At 51.6% G+C, this 26,615-nt stretch overlaps 1 protein-coding gene across 1 annotated transcript in view; it reads left to right on the top strand.

The window, feature by feature from the left end:
* The window catches only part of RNF216 (ring finger protein 216), a 159,594-nt gene extending 140,326 nt beyond the window's left edge, over positions 1-19,268 (top strand). The window contains exons 16-17 of the mRNA XM_059414360.1: positions 15,678-15,747; positions 16,334-19,268. Coding sequence (XP_059270343.1) covers positions 15,678-15,747; positions 16,334-16,653 — 390 coding nt within the window. The 3' untranslated portion in view covers positions 16,654-19,268. The remainder of the gene's footprint in view (positions 1-15,677; positions 15,748-16,333) is intronic.
* Positions 19,269-26,615: the final 7,347 nt, after the last annotated feature.

The following is a 26,615-nucleotide window of genomic DNA, read 5'->3' as shown; positions in this document are numbered from 1 at the left end:
TTTTTTTTTTTTTTTTTTTTTTTTTTTAAGTAGGCTCCATGTCCAGCCCCAGTGCAGGGCTCAAACTCATGACCATGAAATTAAGACCTAAACCAAGAGCAAGAATTGGGCACTTTACTGACTAAGCCACCCAGGCGGCCCAACCTTGGTTCTTTTCATCAACTTCTCTTCCGTACTGTAGCCATAGTAGCTACCCAGGGAGAATGTCAGCCAGCCCCAAGCCCCCAAAGCATGACAGCCTCAAGCCCCACATCAGTCTTGAAGGTGCTCTGACACAGAAAGCTTATGCTATAGAAAATTGTGGTTGTGTCTTGGCCACAGGTTTTCATCTTGGACACTTTGGCATCAGAACCTTCTAAGTCTTTACAGGGAGCATTGAAAAGTATCTTCACAGATTCTGAGTAACCGAAATCATGAACATGTGTGCTATGTTAAGTTGACAATAACAAATTCACTTTATTTAAACTTTGTCTCCTTGATGTTTCCTGCTCAGCAAAACTTAGAACTCATTTGTTCCTCTGTAACTTGAACTGGGTTTGAATTCTTTTCAAGCTAGAGCCTTCCTGCCTTTTGGACCATTCAAAAATTAGACCTAAATGAATAGCAACCAATTTCCAGTTCATTTTTCTATTTTTAAGCACATGATCTAGCATTTAAGGCACAAACTATGACTGTCTTCTAAATATCAATAATTAAAAACACTTGTCTTGACTCTAGACTCCCCTGGCTTCCCTTACTTAGCAGAAACCCTGGGACCTGTGGGAGGAAGAAGGCTTTTTCTCACTGTAAGGACAGAGCCTGCAGGTCAGAACTCATCCCCAGACTGTTGAGTCTTCGCAGGGAAGCATTTCCCTGGCCACCACCCTGGCTTCCTGCTTGGAAAGAGAAGCAGTTCTCAGAGCACTGGGTTAAGTCCTACTTTCAGGGCTTCTCCACTGTTGGGGTCATTCCTGCCTTCCCTAGTCTCCATAGGCATGCTTTCTGACACCTTCGAGGAACTCAGCTTAGTAGAGGAAGACAGACAGTTATAGGCCAGGGTAGCAAGTGTTGTCTTAGAGTTAGGAACAGGGCACTACAGAAGAAACTAATTCAGCAGTGCCAGCTCTTGGTAAAGAGCCAAGATGTGTCATTTTGGCTCTCATCATCTGACCCTCCATATCAGTTAAATTGCTTCTGGAAACAAGTAGCTTTCCTACAGGCTTCCCATTGGCCAGGGCCTACAACTCCTCAAGGACATGCCGACACTCTCGCTTAAAAGGGGGCCTGAGAATGTGGGATTTTGACAAGGAGGTGGGCACTTGCCAACAGGAAGAAGTTCTAAACTGGCTGTCGGATTGTCTCCCATCTGTGTCTCCCCATCCCACACGAAGTTTTTTTTTTTTTTTTTTTTTTAAAGATTTTATTTATTTATTTGACAGAGAGAAATCACAAGTAGATGGAGAGGCAGGCAGAGAGAGAGAGAGAGGGAAGCAGGCTCCCTGCTGAGCAGAGAGCCCGATGCGGGACTCGATCCCAGGACCCTGAGATCATGACCTGAGCCGAAGGCAGCGGCTTAACCCACTGAGCCACCCAGGCGCCCCCACACGAAGTTTTTAAAATCCAGGGTTGGAGGGGGCCGCCTGGGTGACTTAGTCAGTTAAGAGTCCAGCTTTTGCTTTCGGCTCAGGGTCATGAGATAAGCCCCATGTCAGGCTCCGCACTGGACGTGGAGCCTGCTCAGAATTCTCTCTCTCCCTCCTACCCCTTCCTCTTTCTCTCCGCCAACATTTAAAAATATATATATATATGTAAAACCCAAAATGTGTATATAACTAAGGTTTAGGCTTGGTGGCTCTTCGTCAGCCAGTTTGCGTATATAAAACACATTATCAAGGAAGACCTTGAGTTTTTCTCTCCCGTTTTAAGCCTGCAGGGACTCCTATAACAAAATAGTAATTTTCTAAATGGTAGGTATCAGGCACTGTGCCAGGGTGCTTGCTGTCTTACCTGTAATAATCCTCAAAAGATGATGAAGAGGGGCACCTGGGTGGCTCAGTGGGTTAAGCCACTGCCTTCGGCTCAGGTCATGATCTCAGGGTCCTGAGATCGAGTCCTGCATTGGGCTCTCTGCTCAGCAGGGAGCCTGCTTCCTCCCCTTTCTCTCTCTCTGCCTGCCTCTCTCTCTCTCTGCCTGCCTCTGTGCCTACTTGTGATCTCTCTCTGTCAAATAAATAAATAAAATCTTTTAAAAAAAATAAAAATAAAATTTAAAAAAAAGATGATGAAGAAAGTTGGGTTTTCCTAATTTTAAAATGAGAAAACTGAGTCTCCAAGCAGTTGAGTACTTCATCCAGGGCCATAGAGATAATGAACTGAATGGAGTTCTCAACTCCAAAGCACAGGTTCTTTTCACTCTTCAGATGTCACCAAAAGGTCTAGGCAATCACCTGTGGGAAGATGTACTTAGTGCCTAGCGTGCTTTTCTCTCTTTGTCCTCTTACCTCCTGTCTCCATTCATGTGTTCTTTTCTCAGTGAAGAAAAAATGACTGCAGCCCGCATTAGAAAATGCCACAAGTGCGGGACTGGCCTCATCAAGTCTGAAGGCTGCAACCGCATGTCTTGCCGCTGTGGCGCCCAAATGTGCTACCTCTGTCGCGTATCTATCAACGGATATGACCATTTCTGCCAGCATCCTCGCTCACCGGGAGCCCCTTGCCAGGAGTGTTCGAGATGCTCTCTCTGGACCGACCCCACTGTAAGTGAATGCACGGCTGCTTGTTGCTTTGTAGGGGAAAATGTTGGTAAGGTAACATAATGAAAGGGATTCTCCATATACGTAACACATTGTGACTTTGGAAAATATAGGAATATATCAGCAAATAGAAACTAGGATCAAGTGATTGGGTGTCCTGCGAGGCCCAGTAGTTGAGTGTCTGGTTTGGATTTGGGCTCAGGTCATGATCTCGAGATCCTGAGACTGAGCCTCGAATGGGGCTCCATGCTTAGCAGGGAGTCTGCTCTGTCCTCTCTGTCTCTCCTCTCCCTCTGTCGCTACCCCCCATTCAGTCTCAAACTCTCTCTCTCTCTCAGATAAATAAAATCTAGAAAAAAACTATAACCAAGTGAGACTGTTCCAGAAATGCAGGGATGGTTCAGTATTAAGAGCTTTATTGACATAACTCACCATATGATAACTTTAAATGGTTAAAGATACAATAAAATCACATACCTATTCTTTTTTTTTTTAAAGATTTTATTTATTTATTCGACAGGTAGAGATCGCAAGTAGGCAGAGAGGCAGGCAGAGAGAGAGAGGAGGAAGCAGGCTCCCCGCTGAGCAGAGAGCCCGATGCGGGGCTCAATCCCAGGACCCTGGGATCACGACCGGAGCCGAAGGCAGAGGCTTTAACCCACTGAGCCACCCAGGCGCCCCCACATACCTATTCTTGATTTAAGGTTTAAAGAACAGTATCAGAAGGATTTTTTTTTTTTTTAAGATTTTATTTATTTGATAGATCACAAGTAGGCAGGGAGGCAGGCAGAGAGAAGAGGAAGCAGGCTTTCTGCAGAGTAGAGAGCCCGATGTGGGGTTCAATCTCAGGACCCCGGGATCATGACCTTAGTCAAAGGCAGAGGCTTTAACCCACTGAGCCACCCAGGCGCCCCTAGAAGGGTATTTTTGTAACCCCATATTTCAGAACAGTCCTTAGCATGTTTTTAATAGTGAAATACATAGAAGCATTACCAAAAAATCAAATATGAGACTATTACCACTATTTCGTTTTGGAACTGCTAGTCAGTTCAGTTAGCTAAGACAATAGAACGTAATTGCCTGTGTTCATTGGGTACCCACTGTGTTTCAGACCCCATTCTAAGTACTTTTATACATAATAATGGTAGAGAAATCTACCAATTTCAGCCTGAGAAAAGACAAAATAATCAACTGGAAAGCTATTAGAAGCAGTAGAAAGATGTCTAGATACAAAATAAATACACAGAATGTCATTCACTGTCATTCACGTTATATAACAATATAAATCATAAAATAGCCTAGAAATTACTTTAACAAGAAAAATGAAGAACACCATTAAACTATGTTGAAGGACATCAAGAGACGTGAACATACAGAGAAATATGCTTTGTTTTTTTTTTTTTTTTTTCTAAATTGTGATCTTTTTTTAAAGATTTTATTTATTTATTTGACAGAGAGAGACAGCGAGAAGGGGAACACAAGCAGGGGGAGATGAAGAGGGAGAAGCAGGCTCCCCGCCGAGCAGGGAGCCCTATGCGGGGCTCGATCTTAGGACCCTGGGATCATGACCCGAGCCGAAGGCAGACACTTAATGGCTGAGCCCCCAGGGGCCCCATGCTTTGTTCTTAAGTAAGCTTTAATATAAACTGTATCAGTTCTTCTTAAAATAATTTTCAAGTTTGAAACTCTCTGTAAGAACAGCAGTGCAGGGGCGCCTGGGTGGCTCAGTGGGTTAAGCCTCTGCCTTTAGCTCAGGTCATGATCTCAGGGTCCTGGGATCGAGCCCCACATCGGGCTCTCTGCTCAGTGGGGAGCCTGCTTCCTCCTCTCTCTCTCTGCCTACTTGTGATCTCTACCTGTCAAATAAATAAATAATCTTTAAAAAAAAAAAAAAAAGAACAGCAGTGCAGTATGTGCCAGGACTTGTCCTACCAAAAAGATTGAGCTTAAGTGAAAACCCTGCTAACTCAGAGCAAAGGCCTGAGGAAGTGCCCCAGCCCAAGGCCCCTGGAGGCCTGGTGACAGCCAGTGACTCCTCAGCTTCCCTGAGGACCGGGAAGTTGCTGACCTGATCCTGGAGAAGCCCATTATCCCTCAGAGACAAGACTTGGTATTAAAGACATACCACTTCAATCATTTGCTGCAATTCCCATTTAAGTTCAGTAAGGCTTTTTTTTTCCCCCTTAAAAAATTACCTCCAGTTTTGTAAAGGAGACTAATTTTTATTAAGCTACACTAATCAAAACTAAGTGAGCTAATAACTAGATCTGAGAGACAAAATGGAGACCAGAAACACATTAAATGAGAATTTAATCTGTTTAAAATATATATATATATATGTGTATATATATATATATATATATATATATATATATTTTTTTTTTTTTTTTAAGGTTTTTATTTACGTAATCGCTACACTTAACATGGGGCTGAAACTCTTGACCCCAAGATCAACAGTTCTGTGCTCAGGCACCTGGATGGCTCAGTCCATTGAGCTGCTGCCTTCGGCTTCGGTCATAATCCCAGAGTCTTGGGATTGAGCCCCCCATCAGGCTCACTGTTCAGCATAGAACACCAACAGCGTGTAGCTGGGGTCGTAGACCCAAGTTACCACAGGGACAAACCAGAGAGGGTATAGGTCATATCCAGGGCTGCTCCTCCTTTCCCACAGATTGTCACCAGGTGAAATTCTGCTCATGGTTACCATGGCTTCAGATTCTCCAGAGGAGGTGGAACTCTGGACTTTAATATCTTCTGATTTTTTTTTTTAAGATTTTATTTATTTATTTATTTGACAGATCAGAAGTAGGCAGAGAGGCAGGCAGAGAGAGAGAGAGGAATAAGCAGGCTCCCTGCAGAGCAGAGAGCCCAATGCAGGGCTTGATCCCAGGACCCTGGGATCATGACCTGAGCCGAAGGCAGAGGCTTTAACCCACTGAGCCACCCAGGCACCCCTATGTTCTGATTTTTCAAGATTGGCCATTAATCCAAGTATCTTAACAACTTATGTTTCATACCAGCACTTCGTAAGCCAAAACATAGGTTGTTAGTCATCAGACTTTACCCCTGGTTTCGAACATGTCCGGCAGGCCTACCAAGAGGCGATGTCAGGGGCAGGCCCGCCCAATGTGAGAACCACAGCAAACCATTCTCCTGGCCTAACCCCAATTCTGGGAGTTCCCAGTTTTGAAAAATAGTCCTCAATGGAAACCAGCTGTGTGCGTGTCAGAAGCCACCTCCTCACTGGGCAGAAGATTGGGCAGAGGGACCCAGGAATGGCTCTGACTGGGCAGCTCTGCCACCCACTGAGAGTCTCAGCAAGCCTTCCTTCCCCGCCCCTCACCCTCCAGCACACCCCTAGTCACTGAAGGAAAGGGCAGACTTTGGAAGTAGACAGGTCACCCTTCTGTTGCTGGTTTGGTTCAGTGGAAGGAGGTCCAGCCGCCAATGGCAAGTGCTCGGCAAGGTAACGTGTGCTGCCTTCTAGGACAAACCTTCCTGGGCCCTGGCAGCTCTGCTGACTCACTTCCTCCACGCCATGCAGCCAGCATACCCAGGCCTCAGCATCTCTTACGCGAGGAAATAGGACTCTTTTCCTTCAGCTGCATCTCCTATGAAGTTCTCTGAGTCGTCCCCACACAAACACACACCACGCTGCCTTCCAGAAACAAAGAGCTAAGCAGAGTTACGCAGCAGAAGGTGTTCAGCTGCTGGCCTCTCCTCGGCCGGCACTGTTTTCCTTTCTGCTCCTGCTCATTCTTGTTCCTTCTCCTGCAGCCTCCCTTTTCCTACTACGTGTGGAATGAGTTAAAGGTTTTTTGTGTCCTTTACACCTTGTTTGGGTGTCGTACCATGTGACTGCTCCCTTGTTTTCTTATTGAATCATTGTCTTCCACCCTGAGAAGGGTTCTGTATTTGCTCAAAATAACGTTCAAAAGGAAGGTCAGGCAAATACAAATCCCTCTGATTTCCTCGGGCAGCCATAGCCAGAGATTTGGTTCCATTTGTCCATTCCCATCAAATCTGGGATCAGCCCCGTTTCCTTGATTCTCACCAGGAGACTGATTGGATTCCAAGCCAGCATCTGTTGGGGCTTCTGAGAACACAAAGCCATTCAGAAGTTCAGGGAAACAAAGCATGCCCTGTCATCCAGGCCTTTTCTCTGGCTTAATTAACCAGCAAGGCCAGGAAGAATCTCTTCGTCCCTTCGTGGTTTGGAGAGAAGTCGCGTTTTATCCCTTAATGACTAGAGATTGCTTGGGAACCCAAACGAACTCTGTATGAGAACTAAAATGATGAATGTAACTTGCCTTCAGTGTTATCAGAACGAAGCCAAAAACATTCAGCCACAAGTCTTAAAAAGCAAGATGTCTTTTTAAAAGGAAGGGGGAAAAAAAGCAAACCACACTTTTCTGATTGGGGGGCAGAATGCAAAGCCACATGTTGACACAGAAGTCAGCAGATGTTATTTTGCCACAGAGGGAGGCGTCCTAGTGCTTGACTGGGTCCGAACCCCCTGCAGCTGAGGGAGCGGCAGGGCTGGCACAGCACAGCTTGGCGGCAGACGCCCTGGTCCTCTCCAGAGTCCCCTGGCCGTCTGGATTCAAGAAGTGGCGCAGAATTCTCAACAGCATTTTTTTCTTATACAAAACAAAGTCAGTGTTTATCTTGGGTGTTGGTTACCAGAAACTGCACAGAATTATTTTCCACAACCTCTTTGATTTTTGGATGTAAAAGATTGTTCAATTCAAATAAAACCCTGGGGCTTTTGCAACCAATGTACAGTTTGATACCATTACCGCCTAGCCACTTGGTCAGGAGACTGACTTATTTTTCCCAAGCCTACATTGAATCGAATGTGACATCGACCTGGGCTAATATATTTAATTCTGCAATAATTCTCTAAGGCAGATGTGTCATTCCACTTCTGCAAAGGCTGTGGTCCATAAACCTAGCACGGGGCTGCAGCCACGGCTGCTTCTCTTGGTGTCTTTAAGACACCCACCTGCCTTCTCCCACCTATGGCTCCAACGCCATGCAGACTAGCCCAGGGCCCAGCGTCTCCCTTCCGGGGCTGGTTTGCAGAGGCCACGCACAACTCTGAGACCCGTGTCAGGAAAAGGAGGGCGTGTTGCAGGAATGGAAGGGAGAAGAGCTTTTCAGAGTGGGCCCAGGAGAGGCAGAAGGCCCATGGGAAAGGTAGACCAAAGGTGAAATCATTAACTGGATTTTGGTTTCAATGTTGCTTACCTTTTTCTTTTTTCTTTTCTTTTCTTTTCTTTTCTTCTTCTTTTTTTTTTTTTAAGTCAGCTCTGTGCTGGAGCATCTGGGTGGCTCAATCAGTGAAGCTTCTGCCTTTGGCTTAGGTCATGATTCCAGGGTCCTGGGATTAAGCCCTGCTGAGCAGGGAGCCTACTTTTCTCTCTTCTCTCTCTCTCTCTCAAATATATAAAATCTTAAAAAATAATAATAGTAGTAAGTTCTGTGCCCCATGTGAGGCTTGAACTCCTGACCCTGAGATCAGGAGTTGCATGCTGTACCAACTGAGCCAATCAGGCACCTCTCTTTCCGTACCATTTTAGGTGTACCTTCTACAAAAGAAACAAAGGTGGTAATGTGAGTCCCCTGCCTCAGCATCTTATTTCGGGTCACTTATGACCGCTTTCCCAGTCCACAGATGAGGAAAATGAAATTCGGGTCACTTGGTAAAAGTGGAATGCAAGCCCAGGTCTTGGATCAGATGTCGGCTCCCTTTACTCCAGAAGTCTCCACGCTCTGGAGTGACAGGTCACAAATTTGGCAGCTCACCATTTTAGGTGCCCATGGGGGTCCGGAGCCCAGGGAACCAGCTGGGCCTCCATAGCGGGGTGGGACCATCGCTAGACCCTTTCCCCATTGAGCAAGCTGCCGATGGTAGAGGTGGGGCCTGGCATCTCCAAAGCTTGACAGTGTGCTTGATGGGTTTAGGTGTCACTGAGGACTTTACCAAGGAGGGTGGCAGCATGTAAATATGGGTCATCTTCGGCAAATGCCCGAAGGCCCCAGGCTGAGCACTTGACCCTGACGGGAGTCCAAAGATGGCCACATTCCATGCTGCCTCCAAGTCCGCATGGGGGAGCTCTAGATGGAAAAGCATTCGGGTGCTGGGTCTCTGTGACCTGAGAGCCTGCTGTCCTTGCTGCCCTTGCACCTCCCCGGCACCTCGGCACCTCGTCCAACCCCCCACCCCCCGCCCCAGGCCATTCCAGACCCCAGCTGCACAGCATGTGCCACTTCAGGCTGCGCCTCACCCTCCTCCCCCCAATTTCCTGTTGCAGGGGGACAGCTGGAGCTGGGGGTTAGGGTCTGGTGTTGCTCGGCGATCTGCAGCCGATCTGGGAATAATTTGAAACTAAATCCTCAGTCCTTGGGAAGCCTTTTATGAAATCATTGCAAGTTTATTAACAACAGCTGTGGCCACACATGACCTGGATCCCAGCCCCAACCCCACCCCCAAAATCACAGGAGGGAAGCAGCAGTTGACTTGGAATTCCCAGTCACCTTTTTAAGGGGAGGAAAGTTAAATGAAGAAGAAAAGTCACCCATCCTTCCTCCGTGGTCACAGGAGGCTGAACAGCAGGCTAGCCGCCGCCAGCCATGGTGATCAGAAATAAAACTGCTCAAAGGGACTTTTCAAAGCTTTGACAAGAGCAGCCTGAGGCCAAGTGTTCACACATCTATTTTAGGACCCTTCAGCCTGTGGTGGTGATCACTGTCAATGTCTGATTGGCAGAAACCTCCTCTTTCTCAGACCATTTGCAGCTTCTCCGTTTCCTCCTGTCCAGATCCTGCTGCTCAGGCAGAGCTGCAAAGCTTCCTTATTGAGGGGCGGGTTACAGAGTCCAGGTTTGGGCTGCTTTTTCTTAATTAAAATCTCTCTGGCGAACTCTACCTCACTTCCTGCCAGCGACTGCCGTGCTGAGTCTGTGTTTTGGAGAAGCCCGGCCCCTGCCATCAGCCTCGTGCCCTCGCCGTGCTCCCCGCTGCCTCCATGTGAAGCAGGCGTGTCCAAGTCCTTCGAGTCAGGCCAACACTTTGTGTCCTGCTGAGCTCAAAGGAATTCAAGGAGAGGAAATAAAACCTTCTTCCTGTTAAGATGCAACCCACTCATTTCTTCCTTTAAAGTATTCCTCCAGATTCCTGGGGCATTAAGACTCCACGCCCCATTCTGCTGTATTCCTTTATCCTCGGCACTGCATTTGGGGTGCACTGGCCCACCGTGGGGGCTGTGCTCGTTCCCTTCACAGTCCTTGTCGCATCTGGTTGTGGTCTGTGGGCTCCCTGCCCAGAGTGGCCATGGGTAGTGATAAAAAGTGCTTAGGTGGTTCTCTTGTACTCTAGCCTGGTGTTTCGTTATACTCAGTCTTTTTTTTATTTTTAATAAAGATTTTATTTATTTATTTGACAGCCCAAGCAGGAAGAAGGGGTAAAGGTGGGACGCCTGGGTGGCTCAGTTGGTTAAGCAGCTGCCTTCGGCTCAGGTCATGATCCCAGCGTCCTGGGATCGAGTCCCATATCGGGCTCCTTGCTCCGCAGGGAGCCTGCTTCTCCGTCTGACTCTGCCTTCCACTCTGTCTGCCTGTGCTCGCTCTCGCTCGCTCTGACAAATAAATAAAATCTTTAAAAAAAAAAAAAAAGGGGGGGGTAAAGGGAGAGGAAGAAGCAGGCTACCTGCTGGGCAGGGAGCCCGACATGGGGCTCGATCCCAGGACCCTGGCTTCATGACCTGAGCCACCCTGGTGCCCCCATTATACTTAGTCTTTTGAGACCCACCGTCCCGGGACATTTTGACCGCCGACTGGTGTCTGCTTGACACCTCCTCCTCTTTCAGCCTAGCCTTGCTTATATGCACATTCCATGGATCTGTGTGGAAATTTTCACCAAGATCAGAAGGGGCCAGGAAGCATACAGAGAGTGGAAGTCATCCAGGCCTACTGGATCCATCTTAAATCCCACGCCAAAAGCCAGGTGGAGGAGTACAGGAGGACGTGTCACCCTTGTGTCCATTCACTAAGGCCTGTTGGGGTGCCCAGTGTGGTGACTACCAACAGAACCGTCTCTTCCTCCTGTGGTTCCCAGCCAGCCCAGGTGGGCAGAGGCTGACGGGGAGCTTGGGTCTCAAGAGTGTCCAGCTTGGCCTCCAGCCCTGCAGAGGACAGAGCAGGCAGAGGGGCGCTGACTGCCCAGGCACCCTCGGGGATGCGAGCCCAGAAGGAACCACAGGCTCTGTGCTGGTCCCAGCGGCACTTCTCACAGCTCCGTCATCTTCAGCATGTAACTGCATCTCAGAGCCTGTTTCCTCGCAGGTAGAATGTCACCCACTCCCCCATAGCTGGAAGAGACGCTAAGGGTGTGCATATGAACTAAAGCAAGACACAGGGAGGTGGGACCTGAGTGTGCCGAGCACGGCCTTCTAGAAGAGAACCTCGGGATGGGGGGTGGGGTCTCTGAGCGAGGCAGGGATACAAGCACAAGCAGTGAGAAGTGGGCCAGAACATTCCCAGGAGTTCTCTCTGGAAAGAAATTACTGGTCACTTTTTTATTTGGGTGTTGTTAAACTTTTTCTCCCAAAATTGCTTTAATGTATATGAGAATCAAAAACACCGGTTTTTTGTTGCAGAAAGAAAATTCATGGGACACTGTGATATGCAAGTAAGTTGGTAGCCTCACGAGAAAGCATGTCAGGCAGGGAAATGTAGAAGTGTGTGTTCCTGCTCTGGAGAGGGACTAAGAACAGTAGCCCAGTCAGAGGCAACAGGAGACCCTACCACTGTGAGCCAGTAAGTCCTTTGGGGCCTCAGTGGTAGACCCTGGCCTGCACCTTGGCTTTCTGGCTCGGAGGTGAGGTTTGTGGGCCCTGGAGCTCCTGGCTCCATCTGGGTGAGAAGACAGGAGGTGGTGAGAGGGATCTGCTGGCTTTGTCTCAAAGGCCTGGTGCCAAGGGAAGCCAGTCAGACACTGGCTAATGGATCTTTTTTAAGGGATGATACGTGCATTTCTGGGTGAGCTGACCAAGAAAAGAATTCCCTAAAAATTTCCAGGGAAGTGACCCTCTTTGCTGTGTTGGCCGTTCGTCCTCTTGAATGGAGGCATTTTGTTTTGCCCTATTCTCTTGTATTTAGTGGAAAAAGGAGATTTCGGAGTTCTGCCTATCCCAGAGAGAAGGAACCCTCTTGTATTTCAAGGAGGATAAGATGAACTCATTCTAGAACAAGGCAGGGCCTCTGATGGTGCTCAGGGCAGGGTGGGCAGAGTTCCAGGGGCCTTGCAGTCCTTGCTGCAGAAGCTCCAGTTCAGAAACCTGTGGTTTATGTGGTTAAGAGCTTCAGCCTCCAGAGTGGAAGGCCTGGGCTTAAACCTCACTGTGCTTCCGTTTCCACATCTGTAATACGGGAATTAGTTAATAGGGCCTAACTCTGGAGCTGTTAGGAAGACTCAGTCTCTGTGAAGTGCTTACAGCAGGAGCTGGCACATAGTAAGCCCTCAGCAAACATTAGCTTCCGTTCTTGCTGTCGCTGAGCCTGGCACTTTGTAAAAGGAAGATCATCTGCTTCTCACGTAAAGCTGCTGTGAATGGGCTCCAGGTCAGGTGGTAGAGTGTAACAGGGTCCTCAAGCCCAGCTCTCTAGAGCCCCAGAACAGGAGTTCTTCCCACTGCGCCAGCTGTCTGCCCATTAGGAGGCCAGTGCTGCTCGAAGATAAGACTTGCCATGGCCTGTCGCCCCAGCTTGCCTGGATTTCCTGTGGGTGACTCAGCCCCTTCCGGGGGTGCTGGAGTTCAAGTACTTCAGTGACCTGGCCACTGCACCCGGCTCTCTCATCTGCTTTCCTCCTATTGTTCCCTGCTTCCAGCAGCCTAGGTGTGTCCTAGATTACAGAGTGGCAAGCCTTTTTTGCAAGTGTCCTCGTTCACCATGAATGGTGACACTTGGGGCTCCTAGAATGTTTCCTAAGGGAACATACCTTCAGAAAGGCCTCGGGAGCCCATCTGTCCTTCAGCCCAAACCCAAAGGGACCAGTCTTCGTCTTTTATCTCAAAGTAACTCTAAAGCTTGCCACATTTACTCTTTTTGTTAATGTTACATTTTTAGTTATGGTAAAGTATGTATAAAATTTCACTCTTGACTTGAGGAGCTTTAAATGCTTAAGAGAAATTGCTTGGGAAGGAACCCCTGCCCTGGATGAAATAAGAAATCTTCACCTTAGAGTCTAACACATTTAGCTAAAAATGTAATTTAAAAATACGTATATTAAAAAGCTTTTCATTGTTAGTTTCTAAATAGTGTCCGGTGACTCCAACCAGTCAGAGAAGTTGAAATCTGAACCATCTGACCCTTATTCTAGCTGCAACTGACGGTTTACTCAGTGGCCCTAATTAACACAGGAAGCCAGGCACCTGCCCCATGAAGAAGCCACAGAGGCAAGTGTTAGGACATCTCCCAGTCTCTCCACTCTTTCTTGAAGCTTCTAATCTTTCTAAAATCTTTATTTCTGCTGTTTTCCATGAACTTCCTGTCTTTAATAGTGAGTGATCTGTGCCAAGTCCTTTACCTACTTAAGCTCATTCCATCCTTACAACAGCCCATTTTACAGATGAGGTATCAAGACTCGGATGTTTTAACTCGCTTCGTGGGAGATACCACAGAGCCCTGCTCTCCCACCTGACAGTTCTCCGGATCTACCCCCCTCATTAAAAATCTTTTTGTCCTGGACGGTCCACTGGCACCAAAGTGAAGAGGTTTGTCAACTCCTCCTCCTCTAGATAATCGATAGGATGTATCTCTGCATGCAGACGGAAACCTTCAGACTGTGCCCACCAACCCATACGGAGTTCTCGGAGCCCTTTGCATCAGTTGGCTTAGTGGTTCCGTTGTAGAGGACTCCATTCCCTCGTTTGGAGTGTTCACGGGGAGACTGGACGACCGGGCCTTGGAGTTTTTACTGGAGAATTTGGCATATGTTAACCTGAGAGACAGACATGGTGCCCCCGAGGGTTTCTTTTGGCACCTGGTAGTTCTCTCCTCTTCCTCCTGCCTTGCTCAGAACACCTGCAAGGTGAGGCTGAGAAAGATTTGTGTGTTAAGAATTTCCGAATGTCAGAAAGAACGTGGTAAGAATCTAGAGACACTGAGTTCAGTCCATCATTCAGTGCCTGTAGGTGGGGAAATGTCTGTGAATTTAACAGGGCCTCTGCTATTGCCCACAGAGCCTCCGGCCCCCAGCAATTCTGTCCTACAATTTTCTTTTTTTTCTTTTTTTTAAGATTTTATTTATTTGTTTAACAGACAGAGATCACAAGCAGGCAGAGAGGCAGGCAGAAAGAGAGAGAGAAGCAGGATCCCCGCCAAGCAGGGAGCCCGACATGGGGCCCGGTCCCAGGACCCTGAGATCATGAACTGAGCTGAAGGCAGAGGCTTAACCCACTGAGCCACCCAGGTGCCCCTGTTCTAAGATTTTTTTTTATCTACCAAAGGGAATATTACATAACTATTTACTCATTCCATCAGTAGGACTTTTAGTCTTGTCAATCAGAAGTTTAACCAGCAAACTTAGATCAGTGTCTGGCACTAGCAGGTGTCCAATACACGCTGATTTAAAGGCTGCTCCCGACTCTCAAGTCCTTGAGGTTCGGAACTGTGTGGTGAAGTCCCTGGCCGCTGTCTTGGCAGCGACGTTAATAACACGCTAAGTAGGGGCGCCTGGGTGGCTCAGTGGGTTAAGCCGCTGCCTTCAGCTCGGGTCATGATCTCAGGGTCCTGGGATCGAGCCCCGCATCGGGCTCTCTGCTCAGCAGGGAGCCTGCTTCCCTCTCTCTCTCTGCCTGCCTCTCCATCTACTTGTGATCTCTGTCAAATAAATACATTAAAAATCTTAAAAAAAAATAACACGCTAAGTAAACGTCCACACTGCCCATCGCACAGGTGGGACCCCCACGCCCTCCGCTGTCCAGGGAGGGTGCTCTCTTCAGCTCAGATGCTCTTTTCAGGGGTCCTCCATTCACATCTCCCAAGTTTGCTGGGTGCCATCAGTTGGTCAGAGCCTCAGATCAGTGTGAAAATTCGAGCTGTCACTGAAACCACTCCCAGCCAGGACACACCTGGCCATGGGGGCAGGCTCCAATGCCTTGTCTAGGAAACACCTCCTCGAGTGTGGGGATTGGCTCTGCCTTCTGGCCCCCATACTGTGTACTAGTGCCTTCCTCACACTTCCTCCCAGCGTGACTGCTCCTAATTCGCGGAGAAGCAGCTGGAAGACCCCAGGAAACAAGCCTGTTGGTCGTTCAGTTCAAGTCCACGAAGTTGGTGATGTTCCACTCGGTTCAGCTCGCTCTTAAACTGCTGCGCCCTTCCTCCCACATGCGGGTCCCCGCCCCAACCACCATTTGACTGTCAGGACACCATTCCTTCTGTCGCCTGCCGGTTACCTAGAAGCTAAAGGCCAACTTCAGGGCTCAGCTGGCCCGAGTAGACCTTTGTCCCCCCTGAGGTCACAGAATCAGTAAGACTCTGTTGGACTTTGCACAAAAGGGTGTGGAGCTCAGAGTTGGTAGACTCTAGATCTGAAACTCTTCTGGCCCTGCCCGCCCCAGACCCTTGGATTATCAGTCTTCCCACCCCGAGCTGCAGAAGATTCTCTCTCTGCTAACTTTGCGGCCTAACGAACAAAGCAGGCTCTTGCCCCTCCCGGAGGTGGCCAGCACTGTGCACAGTCCCACTCCTCAGCCTTTCAGGTGGGCTTCCTCATGGGAGCCTCACCCAGTGATGAAGCAAGGAATCTGCTTTCTGGGTCTGGAAATGAGTCGTCTGCTGACTAGCCGCCCTCTGGCGTCCCCCGGCTCCCAGTGGGGTCTCAGCATGGCATGGAACTGCTTGGGGCAAGCTCACCATCTTGTTGCTCTTCCTCTAGGAGGACGATGAGAAGCTGATTGAGGAAATCCAGAAGGAGGCTGAAGAGGAGCAGAAGAGAAAGAATGGAGGCAAGCGCTCCCCCGGCGCGGCCCCGTGCCCTCCGTGGGGGTGGGGGGGCAGGCTTCACGGCGGGCCTCTGCCCAGCCGGGGACCACCAGGCGTCCATCCCACTCCCATGGGAGAGGCTATGAAAGCGTAGGAGAGTTTCAGCATCCCCCTGATGATCAGGAGGTCTCGGGATGAGTTTGAGCTCAGGGGGTAGACCGCACCCACACTGGACTAAAAAGACAGTAGGCCCACCCTTGCCTCTCTGAGGTCACAAAAGAATGAAGTGGAGTTTCTGGGAGTCCCTAGGCCCTGGCTCTGAAGGAAAGTCACGGAATCTACCACTTTCCAGGGTGATCTCTGAGCTAATGCTTGGACAGCTGAGGGGGTTGGTGCGCATACACGCGTTAATCAGCCTTATGCCCGGCTACCCCTTCTGTGTCCATAGGTAAGAATGATGCTGAAGGTCAGACAGTCCTGGCCTGGCCTCGTGCTGTGGGCTCTCCGCTAGGGCCAGGTGGGACTGAGCAGGATATGCAGGCCTGGTCCCAGCCCACATGCAAGCACAGTTGGTTTTGTTTTCTCTACTAAATCCCATCTCCTGTTCAGAGAACACCTTCAAACGCATCGGGCCCCCCTTGGAGAAGCCTCCAGAGAAAGTCCAGAGGATCGAAGCCCTGCCGAGGCCCGTCCCGCAGAACCTGCACCAGCCACAGATCCCCCCCTATGCCTTCGTGCACCCGCCCTTCCCCCTGCCGCCCGTCCGGCCCATGTTCAACAACTTCCCTCTCAACATGGGCCCAGTCCCAGCGCCCTACGTGCCCCCTCTGCCCAATGTGCGTGTCAACTACGACTTCGCTCCTGTCCACGTGCCGCTGGAGCACAACCTGCCTATGCACTTCGGCCCGCAGCCACGGCATCGCTTCTGACAGCTCTGTGTCCTGCTTCCTCCCCGGAGCCCTGCCGCTGAGCAGCCCAGCCTGTGCAGGGCCAGGGTTCTGTAGATTACCCGCCTCGCCCCCAAGGCCATGCCTTCAGAGTAGGGATCATGCACTTGGCTCTCAAAAGGATAGGCTGGCTTTTTTCCTGCTCCTTCCTGGGAAGGGCTACTGCCCCTTGAAGAGCGGCCAGCAGGCCAGTGCCCTCAGGTGCCTGTAAAAGGATTGGTCTGGCACTTGCTGGACCAGAGAGTAGGGCCTCCCTAGAGAGTTCCACTGTCCAAGCCACAGTGCAGGGACCCTCACCACAAGGTAGCTCGTCTCTGCTCTGTCAGTCCTGTCCCTGCAGACAGAGATGAGTGAAGTGTTTGAGTCCGTCCCCTCCCCTGGCAGACCTCAGAAGTCTCTCAGTTAACCACATAGGCCTTCCTTACCGCAGTATAGTCTGATTCTCGATAAAGCTGAAGTCCCAGTTGGAGGGAGTCGAGTTCGGAGAGAGCTGAGCTGTCTGAACCATGTTGTGAAGGCTGGGTTCTCCCCCCGCCCCCACCCCAGTGCTGCAGCCCATCCAGAGTGAGTACACCCTGCTGCTTCAAGCCCGTTGGTCCCAGGGAGGCGGTGGCAGAGCCATGTCCCCAGGCCTGGGAGCACCACTCAGGGTGGGGAGGCTGCAGACTTTATCTCCCACATCCAGAACCCCAGGCCGCCACCGCCGCCATGACTATTCTGGTCTCGTCCTTGGCCCACTCCGATGAGACCACAGAGAGCCATCTCGTGCTATCAGTTCTGTTTTGTAGTTTAAAGAAATATTTGCCATTTACTCACTTTGAACTTACTGGGTTGTCTGTGGCCTGCTAGAGTTTCTCTCGTTCAGTCTCTGGAAAGTCAAATCTGTTTTCCCATGCCAGGCAGCCAGTGAGGGCTGGATGGTCCTGAATCTTGCCAAACAAAAGGTCCTTTCGGGCGCCTGTGACAGGCTTGGTGGCTTTCCCAGGCAGCCCAGTTACTGGTAATGAGCAGCTTCTCCCCAGAGGTTTGGTGGTAGTGGTGGGTTTCCACAGGGGGACAGAAGACCCAGACTACACCCAGCATCCGCCCATGGAGCTGCCCTTGCCCACAGCCAGGCGAGTCTAGCTCTGAGTCGGCATGGGGATCCCTGCCCCTTCCCACTCACCGTTGCCTGTTCAGCCCCAGCCCGCCTGAGGCACTGCCCCATCACTCGCCTCCGCTGTACAGAGCAGAGGCCTCTGCGGGAGCGACCCTGCCTGACCCAGTGTTGGCCTCTGTCACTGCTGCTGTATCTCTGATGGCTGTGGCGTTCCCGGAAGTTCCCAGCACCTGTGCACAGACCGCAGTGGGGTGAGCCTACAGGCCGTGCCCCAGGACCATGCGTTCTTGTGCATAGACATCCACTGCCATCCATTTTTCATGTATTTCAAGGATTAAAATGGGCAGAAATCTGCTAAGTTGCCTGTTTTTCGTCCTGCTTTTCCTCCAGGGAGGACTTTGCAGTCCTCTGCATGTGGGGCAGGAAACAAGGAGGGGCCTGCCTGGCCGGGAGCCTGAATGGCAGTCCCTTGGGAGAGCCCTGCTGGGGGTGCCCTATGGAGCACGGTGACATGTCTAAGTACCTTTACAGCGTGGTCCCTGTGTATCCCCAAGACAGCAGAGGTCTCAAGAGCAGTTGAGCTTCTAGTGGACATCCCACCAAATAGACACACCAAAACCTCCTGAGCCCCTTGGCGCAGTTCATCCAAGGAGGAAACCAGCCAGGGCACAGGGCTTCATGAGGTGCTTTGGGCAGCTGAAGGGACACACCCCGGGTGGGCTGCATGTGAAGCCCCCCTGGCACAGGAAGAGGCAAGAATGATTGCTTCCCCCCAAGGCCAAACTGAAGACTTGTCCTTTGAGATGAATTTGGGCTGTTCATAGCCACAAGCAGCTGCTAGGGAACCACGGGTGCCCGGTTTCTGATGATCCCCCTTGACCTGGATGGTGGGGCAGGTCCCAGGCCTGCGGCAGCACAGTTGCTGTTTGGGGGAAGGTCGTTGCCACAAGTTTGATGCTAGCATGAGGTCCCCCACCTGTCTGTGAAGTGACTGTCTAGGTGCCTGTGTTCCAGAGGACCCCAGGCTTCTTGAGAAATAGCCTGCACTAGTTAGAGTTCAGGGGAGAGGGGACCTTAGTACTCTGACCAGCCAGCAAATGGCTGCAAGATGTGAAGATAGGAGACCCACAGAGACTAGCCAGTCACAGGGACAAGGCAGGAATCCCAGAGGCAGCCTGGCACCTTTCCCTCTCTGGGCCACAGTGCTTGCTCCCCCAAGCCAGAGACTGCCCAGCGACAGTCCTGTTCTACTTGCCTTAAACTGGAGAGAGGAATCTAGTATTTGCACTTAGCAAAAGATTTTAAAACTTAAAAAAAAAAGTGTGCATGACCTGTCACTTTGTATAAAAATAGCAAAAATGATTAGTTTATTAAATTTTTTTTCTGTACCTTCTGGTAGTAAAAATACATCAAAATAATTCTGTTTAAACTACTGTGTGTAAAAAGCCTGTATCATATGTAACTTGGACTTTTTGTAAATAAATGTTTGTGCACTACACTCCCTGTGGTTTCATCTGTCCACACGGCACTACCAGGCAGGCCTTGCCACCCCCACGAAGTTACAGGGGCTGCACACACGGGCGACAGATTCCCAGGGAGTGATTGGGCCTATGAAGCCTCCACTCCCCAGGACCGGCTGTCGGCTGCCGCCGGAGAGCTGCAGGGAGAAGTGAGACCCCCATCTCCCCTCCCCTGAAGGAAGATCCGGTGATGTCTCGTGCCGACCCTGCTTGGGTGGCTTTTTGTTGTTGTTTCTTGGCACAGAATCCCCTTCCAGAAAAAGAGATTCTACACTTTTCAAAACGGGACTTATTTTTCTCCCTTTGCAATCACAGAGTGCCCTCTGGGTCTGATGGGTTCTCTTTGTGCCATCCTGATGGAAAATCTGGGGGCTTCGCACTTCCTGCCACCCTCTTGGTTGTTTAACCCTCTTGGATGTTTCAAAGGATGTATTTTCCAGGAGCAGAGTTGTGCATAGAAGGGACAGGGAGGGGTGTGTATTTCTATGGCTTCTGCAAGATTCCTCGCCAGATTTCCTTGACTAAACAGTGTCAACCCACCCGCCCTGGGCTGTGTCCTCACCTTTTGCTGGCATATCTTTGTCACCACGGTCCCTCGGCTGTCCTAAGACTCGTCTCCTGGAATCCGACCTCATGGGGACACTAGAATGGACACATTTTCCTTTAGAGGGAACTGCTGTTTAGGTCAGGTGCCTTTGTAATTGTCCTGCCCAAACTCACTTTTCCATCCTTAAAGTGATGTATATACGTACACGTTGGCCAATTATACATGTTTTAAAACAGAAAAAATTTGAAGATACAGAAAACCGTCAATTCAAAAGTGCTTTGTTACCCAAAGGTAACTACTGATTTTACATATATATAAAAAATATATATATAAATATATGTTTTTGTTTTTGTCTTTTTAATTTGACCGAGATCACAGAGAAGCAGGCAGAGAGAGAGGAGGAAGCAGGCTCCCCATGGAGCAGAAAGCCCAATGCGGGGCTCGATCCCAGGACCCTGAAATCATGACCCAAGCCGAAGGCAGAGGCTTTAACCCACTGAGCCACCCAGGCACCCCTATAATATATATATATATATATATATATTTTTTTTTTTTTTAAGATTTATTAGAATGGGGGAGTGGCGAGGGGGCAGAGAGACGATCTCAAGCGGACCCCATTGATTGCAGAGCCCGATGCAGGGCTCAATCTCATGACCCTGAGATCATGACCTGAGCCGAAGTCAAGAGTTGAATGCTTAAACCCACTGAGCCACCCAGGCGCCCCTACTGATAATATTTTTTGATGCATTTCCTTCTAGGTTGTCCTGCTCTGTGGTATATATAATGTCTCCCCAACCAGTAAACCAGACGCACAGGTTTGTACCCTATCGTGGGCTTTAGCAAGGTATGAGCAATTGTTTCCAAAATACAATTAGCTCCTCCTTCTAGAGCCTTCTTGCCTCAGGCTTGTAAGCTTTCTGTTTGGACTTCTTAATCACCTTCTACAGGCTGGCCCACAGCTGCCCCTGTCTTGCCAATTGTTCTTTGTTCTCATGACCCCTAGGGGTACACACACACACACACCCAAAGCCCCAGCTCTGGGTCTTCCCTTCCAGGATTTAGTCGGAAGTGACTCCTCTCCTTGCTTCCCCCCCCTTCATCAGTACGTCTTGGCAAAGACAGCCCAGAACTGATCACCAGCTTGACTTTGCCCTAGACGATGCCAGTTAAGACCCTCACTATAGGGGCATGGAGCCAGCACGGGCTGTCACCAGGGTCACCAGGATCACTGGGACCTGCCTCTTCCCTAAGTGGGGGTGGTGCACCGGGCCCGAGGCCATCCTGTGGCTCCTGCAGGTGCAGCACTATGGGGCCCCGGGGAAGGTCACTGAAACCAGCTGCTTGAAGCAAAGCGGGGATAATTACAGCACCTTTTCATCAGGCTAAGAGAATTCGAGAAAGCCAGAAAAGAGCTTGAAGTCTCTCACGTGATAAGAGTTGTTGGGTTCCCTTGCTGGCTGCCCTTTGGCATCCACTCCCAGAAGCTGTCCCAGGTTCAGACCCAGGCCCATCCCCTGGGCAGCTGCCCCTCACCACCCCACAGGTCCAGTCCCCCCAACCCACGTGCCCCACGCAGCCATGTGTGTGCACCCAGTGGGAGCTGCCCGGGCTGGACTCCCCACTCCATGGCGCAACAAGAGGCCTCTGGGCACGGAACATGGTAGGGGTGGCCCAAGCACTGGGAAGGCAGAGATTGGGGCCCCAGCCTAGCTCCTTGTCCTGTTCCAGGGCTGGACCGCTTGCAGGCTGCAGGGCCAGTGATGCTGGTGGTTCCCAGGAATCTGCATTTCAACAGCTCATCAGTGTAGGGATCACTGCAGATCCTTGGCGGAGTCCTGGGGCAGGAGGTTTGGGAGGAGGAGGGATGCCTCCAGGTGGGAGCCCGGCGGGCGGGAGCACATCTGGGAGGGTTCCGGAGAGACCTAGGGGAGCTGGCGGCAGCGGGGACTTGCCGAGAGAGGAGGACCACGCTGCCACTCAGTGCCGGCAAGGGCAGCAGGTGGAGCAGCGGGCCGGGGCCCAAGGGCAGAGGCCATGACTTTGATCCCGATGGGTGTGTTTGTCCAAGAGGTGTGCCACGGCAGACCCAGCCCTGAAGGCCTGGGGATGGCACAGCGAGCCAGGCTGGGACCCCAAGAGCAGCCAGGGCAGCAGGGGAAAACTGTGGGCTTGGGAGAGCTGGTGCCCCCACAGGAGGACCTGGTGCTGGGCTGCAGTGCCCACCTGCAGGCATTCTCGGAGCTTCCCCCGAACCTTGTCTCGGGCCCTCCGGTTCCTCTGGGTGCCTGGGAGCAGCACCCTGCGTCCTTCCCCTCCTCCAGCGCCACCTGCCCCCTGCTTCTCTGGCCTCCCATCTCCTGCTGAATAAGACCACAGCTCGGGACGCCTGGGTGGCTCAGTTGGTTAAGCAGCTGCCTTCGGCTCAGGTCATGATCCCAGCGTCCTGGGATCGAGTCCCGCATCGGGCTCCTTGCTCCACGGGGAGCCTGCTTCTCCCTCTGACTCTGTCTTCCACTCTGTCTGCCTGTGCTCGCTTTCGCTCGCGCTCTATCTCTGACAAATAAATAAATAAAATCTTTAAAAAAAAAAAAAAAAAAAAAAGACCACAGCCCACGGGGCACCTGCGTGGCTCAGGCGGTTGAGCACCTGCCTTCAGCTCAGGTCATGATCCCAGGATAGAGACCCGCATTTGTCTCCCTGCTCAGCAGGGAGCCTGCTTCTCCCTCTCCCTCTCTCAAATAAATAAATGCCACCTTTAAAGGAGGGGATCACAGCCCCCAGCGGCAGCTTGGGAAGCCCAGAGATGCTGATTCGGACAGCGCTGCAGGTTCATGGGCTCAGCCAGTCCACTCCGCTCTCAGCTGGGGTTCAGCTGAGACTGCAGCCCCCAGATGGCCTCCGCGAGGGCTGCTCTGCCCTGGCCTCCCATCGCTCCTGGGCCGAGCTCCCCTCCTGCAGTGCCCTAAGTGGGCACAGCAGCCATCCGCGTGCATCCTTCCCGGCCAGACCCAGCCACAGGACCACCCGGATTGGGGGAGTCCCTTGCCTCCCGAGCAGAAACGGGACCCCAAACCACCACTCCCAGTTTGAGCAGCGTCCATGGCCTGGGGTGGGGGGGTACACCTGTACCCAGGACGTCACCACAAGGAGACCAGGGCCGCAGCTGTCCAAAGGGACTCTCGGTGTCTCCTTTCTCTCCCCCATGTCTTGTTCTCCCTCTCTCTCTCTCTCTCTTTCCTCATTTCTATCCAGATTGAGGCCACTTAACCAAAAAATACCCATGATAGAAAACCAGAAAAACCGAACTGGAACAGAAGCAAAGCAACAGTATTAAAAGAGCACAGCGCAGGAAGTGGGGCTCTGAAGCCAGGTGGCCTGGCCCCCTTCCTGGCCACTCACATGGAGAAGCACATGAGTTGTAAGGGTCACCGTGGCCATGGGGCGAACACGTGCCCATAGCTCCAAAGAAGACAGCTCCGCAGGCAGCACACGTCTCCCTGACCTGCTGGAGGCCCAGGAGGGGCAGCCCCAGGCCCTGATCGGCTTTGGGGGGGGGGCCCCCCGCTGGGGCTCTGGGGAGGCCTGGGCCTGGGCACCAAGTGGGCGACCCGGATGGCTCCCCACAGGGCGCCCTCACCTGCTCAGCCTCAGACCTCTGGCGACTCTGACGCCACCTCCCCCACAGACAGCTCCTTTCTCTTGCCTCTGATGGGGAACAAGAAAGGAGACCTGGAACATTCTGGAGGCCAGGAACACTGAAGAACGTGCAGGCACACAGTTCCTGCCCAGCAGTGCTGTTCCCCGGCTGTGAGCACGGCCCAGGCCTCTGGGCCTCTCCTCCCGAGAACACTGTCCACCAGGCCTGCCTCCCCAAAGGACCGAGAGCACCATTCTGCTCGGCTCTGCATCTCTGGCACCCGGTTGGGGCCCAGGGTGCTCAGGAAATAGTTGTTGGAAGGCGGTCTGCAGGACACTCAGCGAGCTACTGCAGGCGAAGACACAGTGTGACCTGTGGAACCACACAGATGTCAGCTTAATTGTGTTTGGAATCCAAAAATGTGAGCGACTGCTTTCTCCACCTGCGTCCTGGGCGGCAAGTCCCCTGCTTGCTGGAGCCTCAGTTTCCCCATCTGTAAAAGGGAAGGGTTGGGCTGGGTAGCCTGAGTGATAGAAGCCTGGCAGAGACTGGGGACCTCCCTACGTGGAGGAGACAGACCTGAAAACTTGGGGACGCCGAGGACCCACGGGGCAGAGACGTGAAGGAGGAGGAAGCAGCCAGACAGGCCACTCGGGGTCTGCAAACGGGGACCTTGTGGGGAGGACCTGGGGCCAGGTGCGGAGCAGCTGGTCACAGCATGGGCCACTGTGGAGCCCCTCTAGGCCCCCCTGCAGCTGCAGGGAGCAGGGGCCAGCTCTTGGAGGAGACTCTATCTGGGGCCCTGGGAGATGCGGCGGCTTTCATAGACATCCCCCCAAGTCTGCCAGCCCTGCTCCGGGGGAGGAGGACGCCAAGTGGCAGGGGAAAGAGGTGGAGAGGCTCCGCCCAGCTTAGGTGCTCCCCATTAGCACAGACTCAGCCACAGGTGACCCTTGCACTCCTGACCGATGCAGCACCCTCGATCTCACCTCAGCCTGGCAAGAAGCTTCCAGAACGATTCCATCCAGGAGGGGGAGAACGTAAAGACATACTCATCCACAGCTGGGCGGGGGTGGGAGGGTCTTTTGGGAGCCAGTCCGGCCGCCTCTATCCAAACCTCGAGTGACTTAAGAATTGCCCTTCCTTGAGCACCTGGGTGGCTCAGTGGTTAAGTGTCTGCCTTCGGCTCAGGTCATGATCCCAGGGTCCTGGGATCGAGCCCGGCATCATGCTCCCTGCTCAGCTGGGAGCCTGCTTCTCCCTCTTCCACTCCCCCTGCTTGTGTTCCCTCTCTTGGTGTCTTTGTCAAATAAATAAAATCTTTTAAAAAGGGGGGGGGGCACCTGGGTGGCTCAGTGGGTTAAGCCTCTGCCTTCGGCTCAGGTCATGATCCCAGGGTCCAAGGATGGAGCCCCACATCGGGCTCTCTGCTCAGCGGGGAGCCTGCTTCCTCCTCTCTCTCTGCCTGCCTCTCCACCTACTTGTGATCTCTGCCTGTCAAATAAATAAATAAAATTTAAAAAAAAATAATAATAATTGCCCTTCCAGATATTTCCCCAAGAGCCTCATCAAGTGTCTCCTGCCCACTGTTGTTCTATTCAGCAGCACACGCCGCTCAGAACGAGGGAGAACGGGCGGGAGTGTCCGTGACTGGGGCACTGACTAGATCCGATGGCCAAGGACAGAGTGGCCCTCGAGAAGCCGGACCAAGGTGTCTGCCCGTGCAGGTAAGGAAAACACACGTGTCAGGTGACAGCTGAAGGGAGGGGGTCATGGAAGCCCACAAACCCGAGTGTGCAACAAAGCAGACTACAGCCCCCGCTCACTGTTGCTGGGGGTGTAGAGCAGTGCAGCCACTGTGCAAAACAGGGTAGGGAGGGTGCTTGAAAAAATGAAACTAGAACGACCGTAAGAAGCAGCAAAGCCACTCTGGGTGTAAACCCAAAAGAACAGAAAACAGGGACTCAAGAGATTTGTACCCGTGTTCTAAGCGGCGGCATTCACAAGAACCAAAAGCAATCCGGTGTCCGTCTGGGGAGCGGCACATGCATCCGTGTGTCCCTCGGAACACGAGTCAGCCAGAACAAGGAATAGAGCTCCGACCCACGCCACGACACGGGTGAACCTCACAGACGCAGGGCCAAGTCACACGAGTGGTCACAGAAGGACAGATGCCTTGTGCACCCCCGGCTCACGTTCCCTTCGCCACCCCTCCCCTGACCCCCACCCCGTTTCCTGGGGTCACCACCCAAGTAAGCCATTTGGCCTTGAATGTGCGTGTCTGTCTGTTTCAGGGGAACCAGTCATAGGAGGAGGAGTGTCCGCGTGCTTGTCCAGAAGGGTTACGTTTATATCTAAATCCCAGCTGTACCCCGAGCTGGGAGCAACTTACTTAACCTCCCTGAACCTCAATTTCTGCAGCAGTGAGTCGCAGGACACGCTCCCCTGCGGGGCTGGGATGTGGGTGGTAGGAATCATGGGCCGGGCGCCTCAACATTGCAAGTTTTTTCCCAGCCCTGAAGGCGGGAGTCCCAAAGTGGGGAGGGGGGGGCAGTCTTCGCGGCCTCGGTCCGCGGCCTCCCGCACAATCACCCCGAGAGGTGCTGGGGTTCTGACCTCTGCACACGAATCCCAATTGGGGACCCAATTCAGCGCATCCCAGGGACTGAGCAAGTGAATGAAGGGTAAGTACCCAGCACCTAGCAAGGGCTGTATATGAATGCTTTCCCATAAATAAGTAAGATTTTCCAGAAGACTAAAAGACTGCCATCAGTGTTACTCTGGGGGTTGCTGGGATCCTCCGACGCCAGACTCCGTGCTTTCATTACCTTAATTCTTTTTTTTTTTTTTTAATATTTTATTTATTATTTTGGCAGACAGAGACAGATCACAAGTAGGCAGAGAGGCAAGCAGAAGGGAAGGAAGGAAGCAGGCTCCCCGCTGAGCAGAGAGCCTGATGCAGGGCTCGATCCGAGGACCCCGAGATCATGACCCGAGCCAAAGGCAGAGGCTTAACCCACTGAGCAACCCAGGTGCCCTGTTTCATTACCTTAATTCCTAAGCTAACAGCAATGATGACACAGTAACCCTCTCAGAGCACTTACCCGTGCCTGACACCAGTGGGAGGTGCCTAGAAGGTGG

The sequence above is a fragment of the Mustela nigripes genome, chromosome 11 (genome assembly GCF_022355385.1).
Source record: "Mustela nigripes isolate SB6536 chromosome 11, MUSNIG.SB6536, whole genome shotgun sequence".
Taxonomy (NCBI): domain Eukaryota; kingdom Metazoa; phylum Chordata; class Mammalia; order Carnivora; family Mustelidae; genus Mustela; species Mustela nigripes.
The sequence above is the reverse complement of the archived record's forward strand: the minus strand, read 5'-3'. Positions and strand labels throughout refer to the sequence as shown.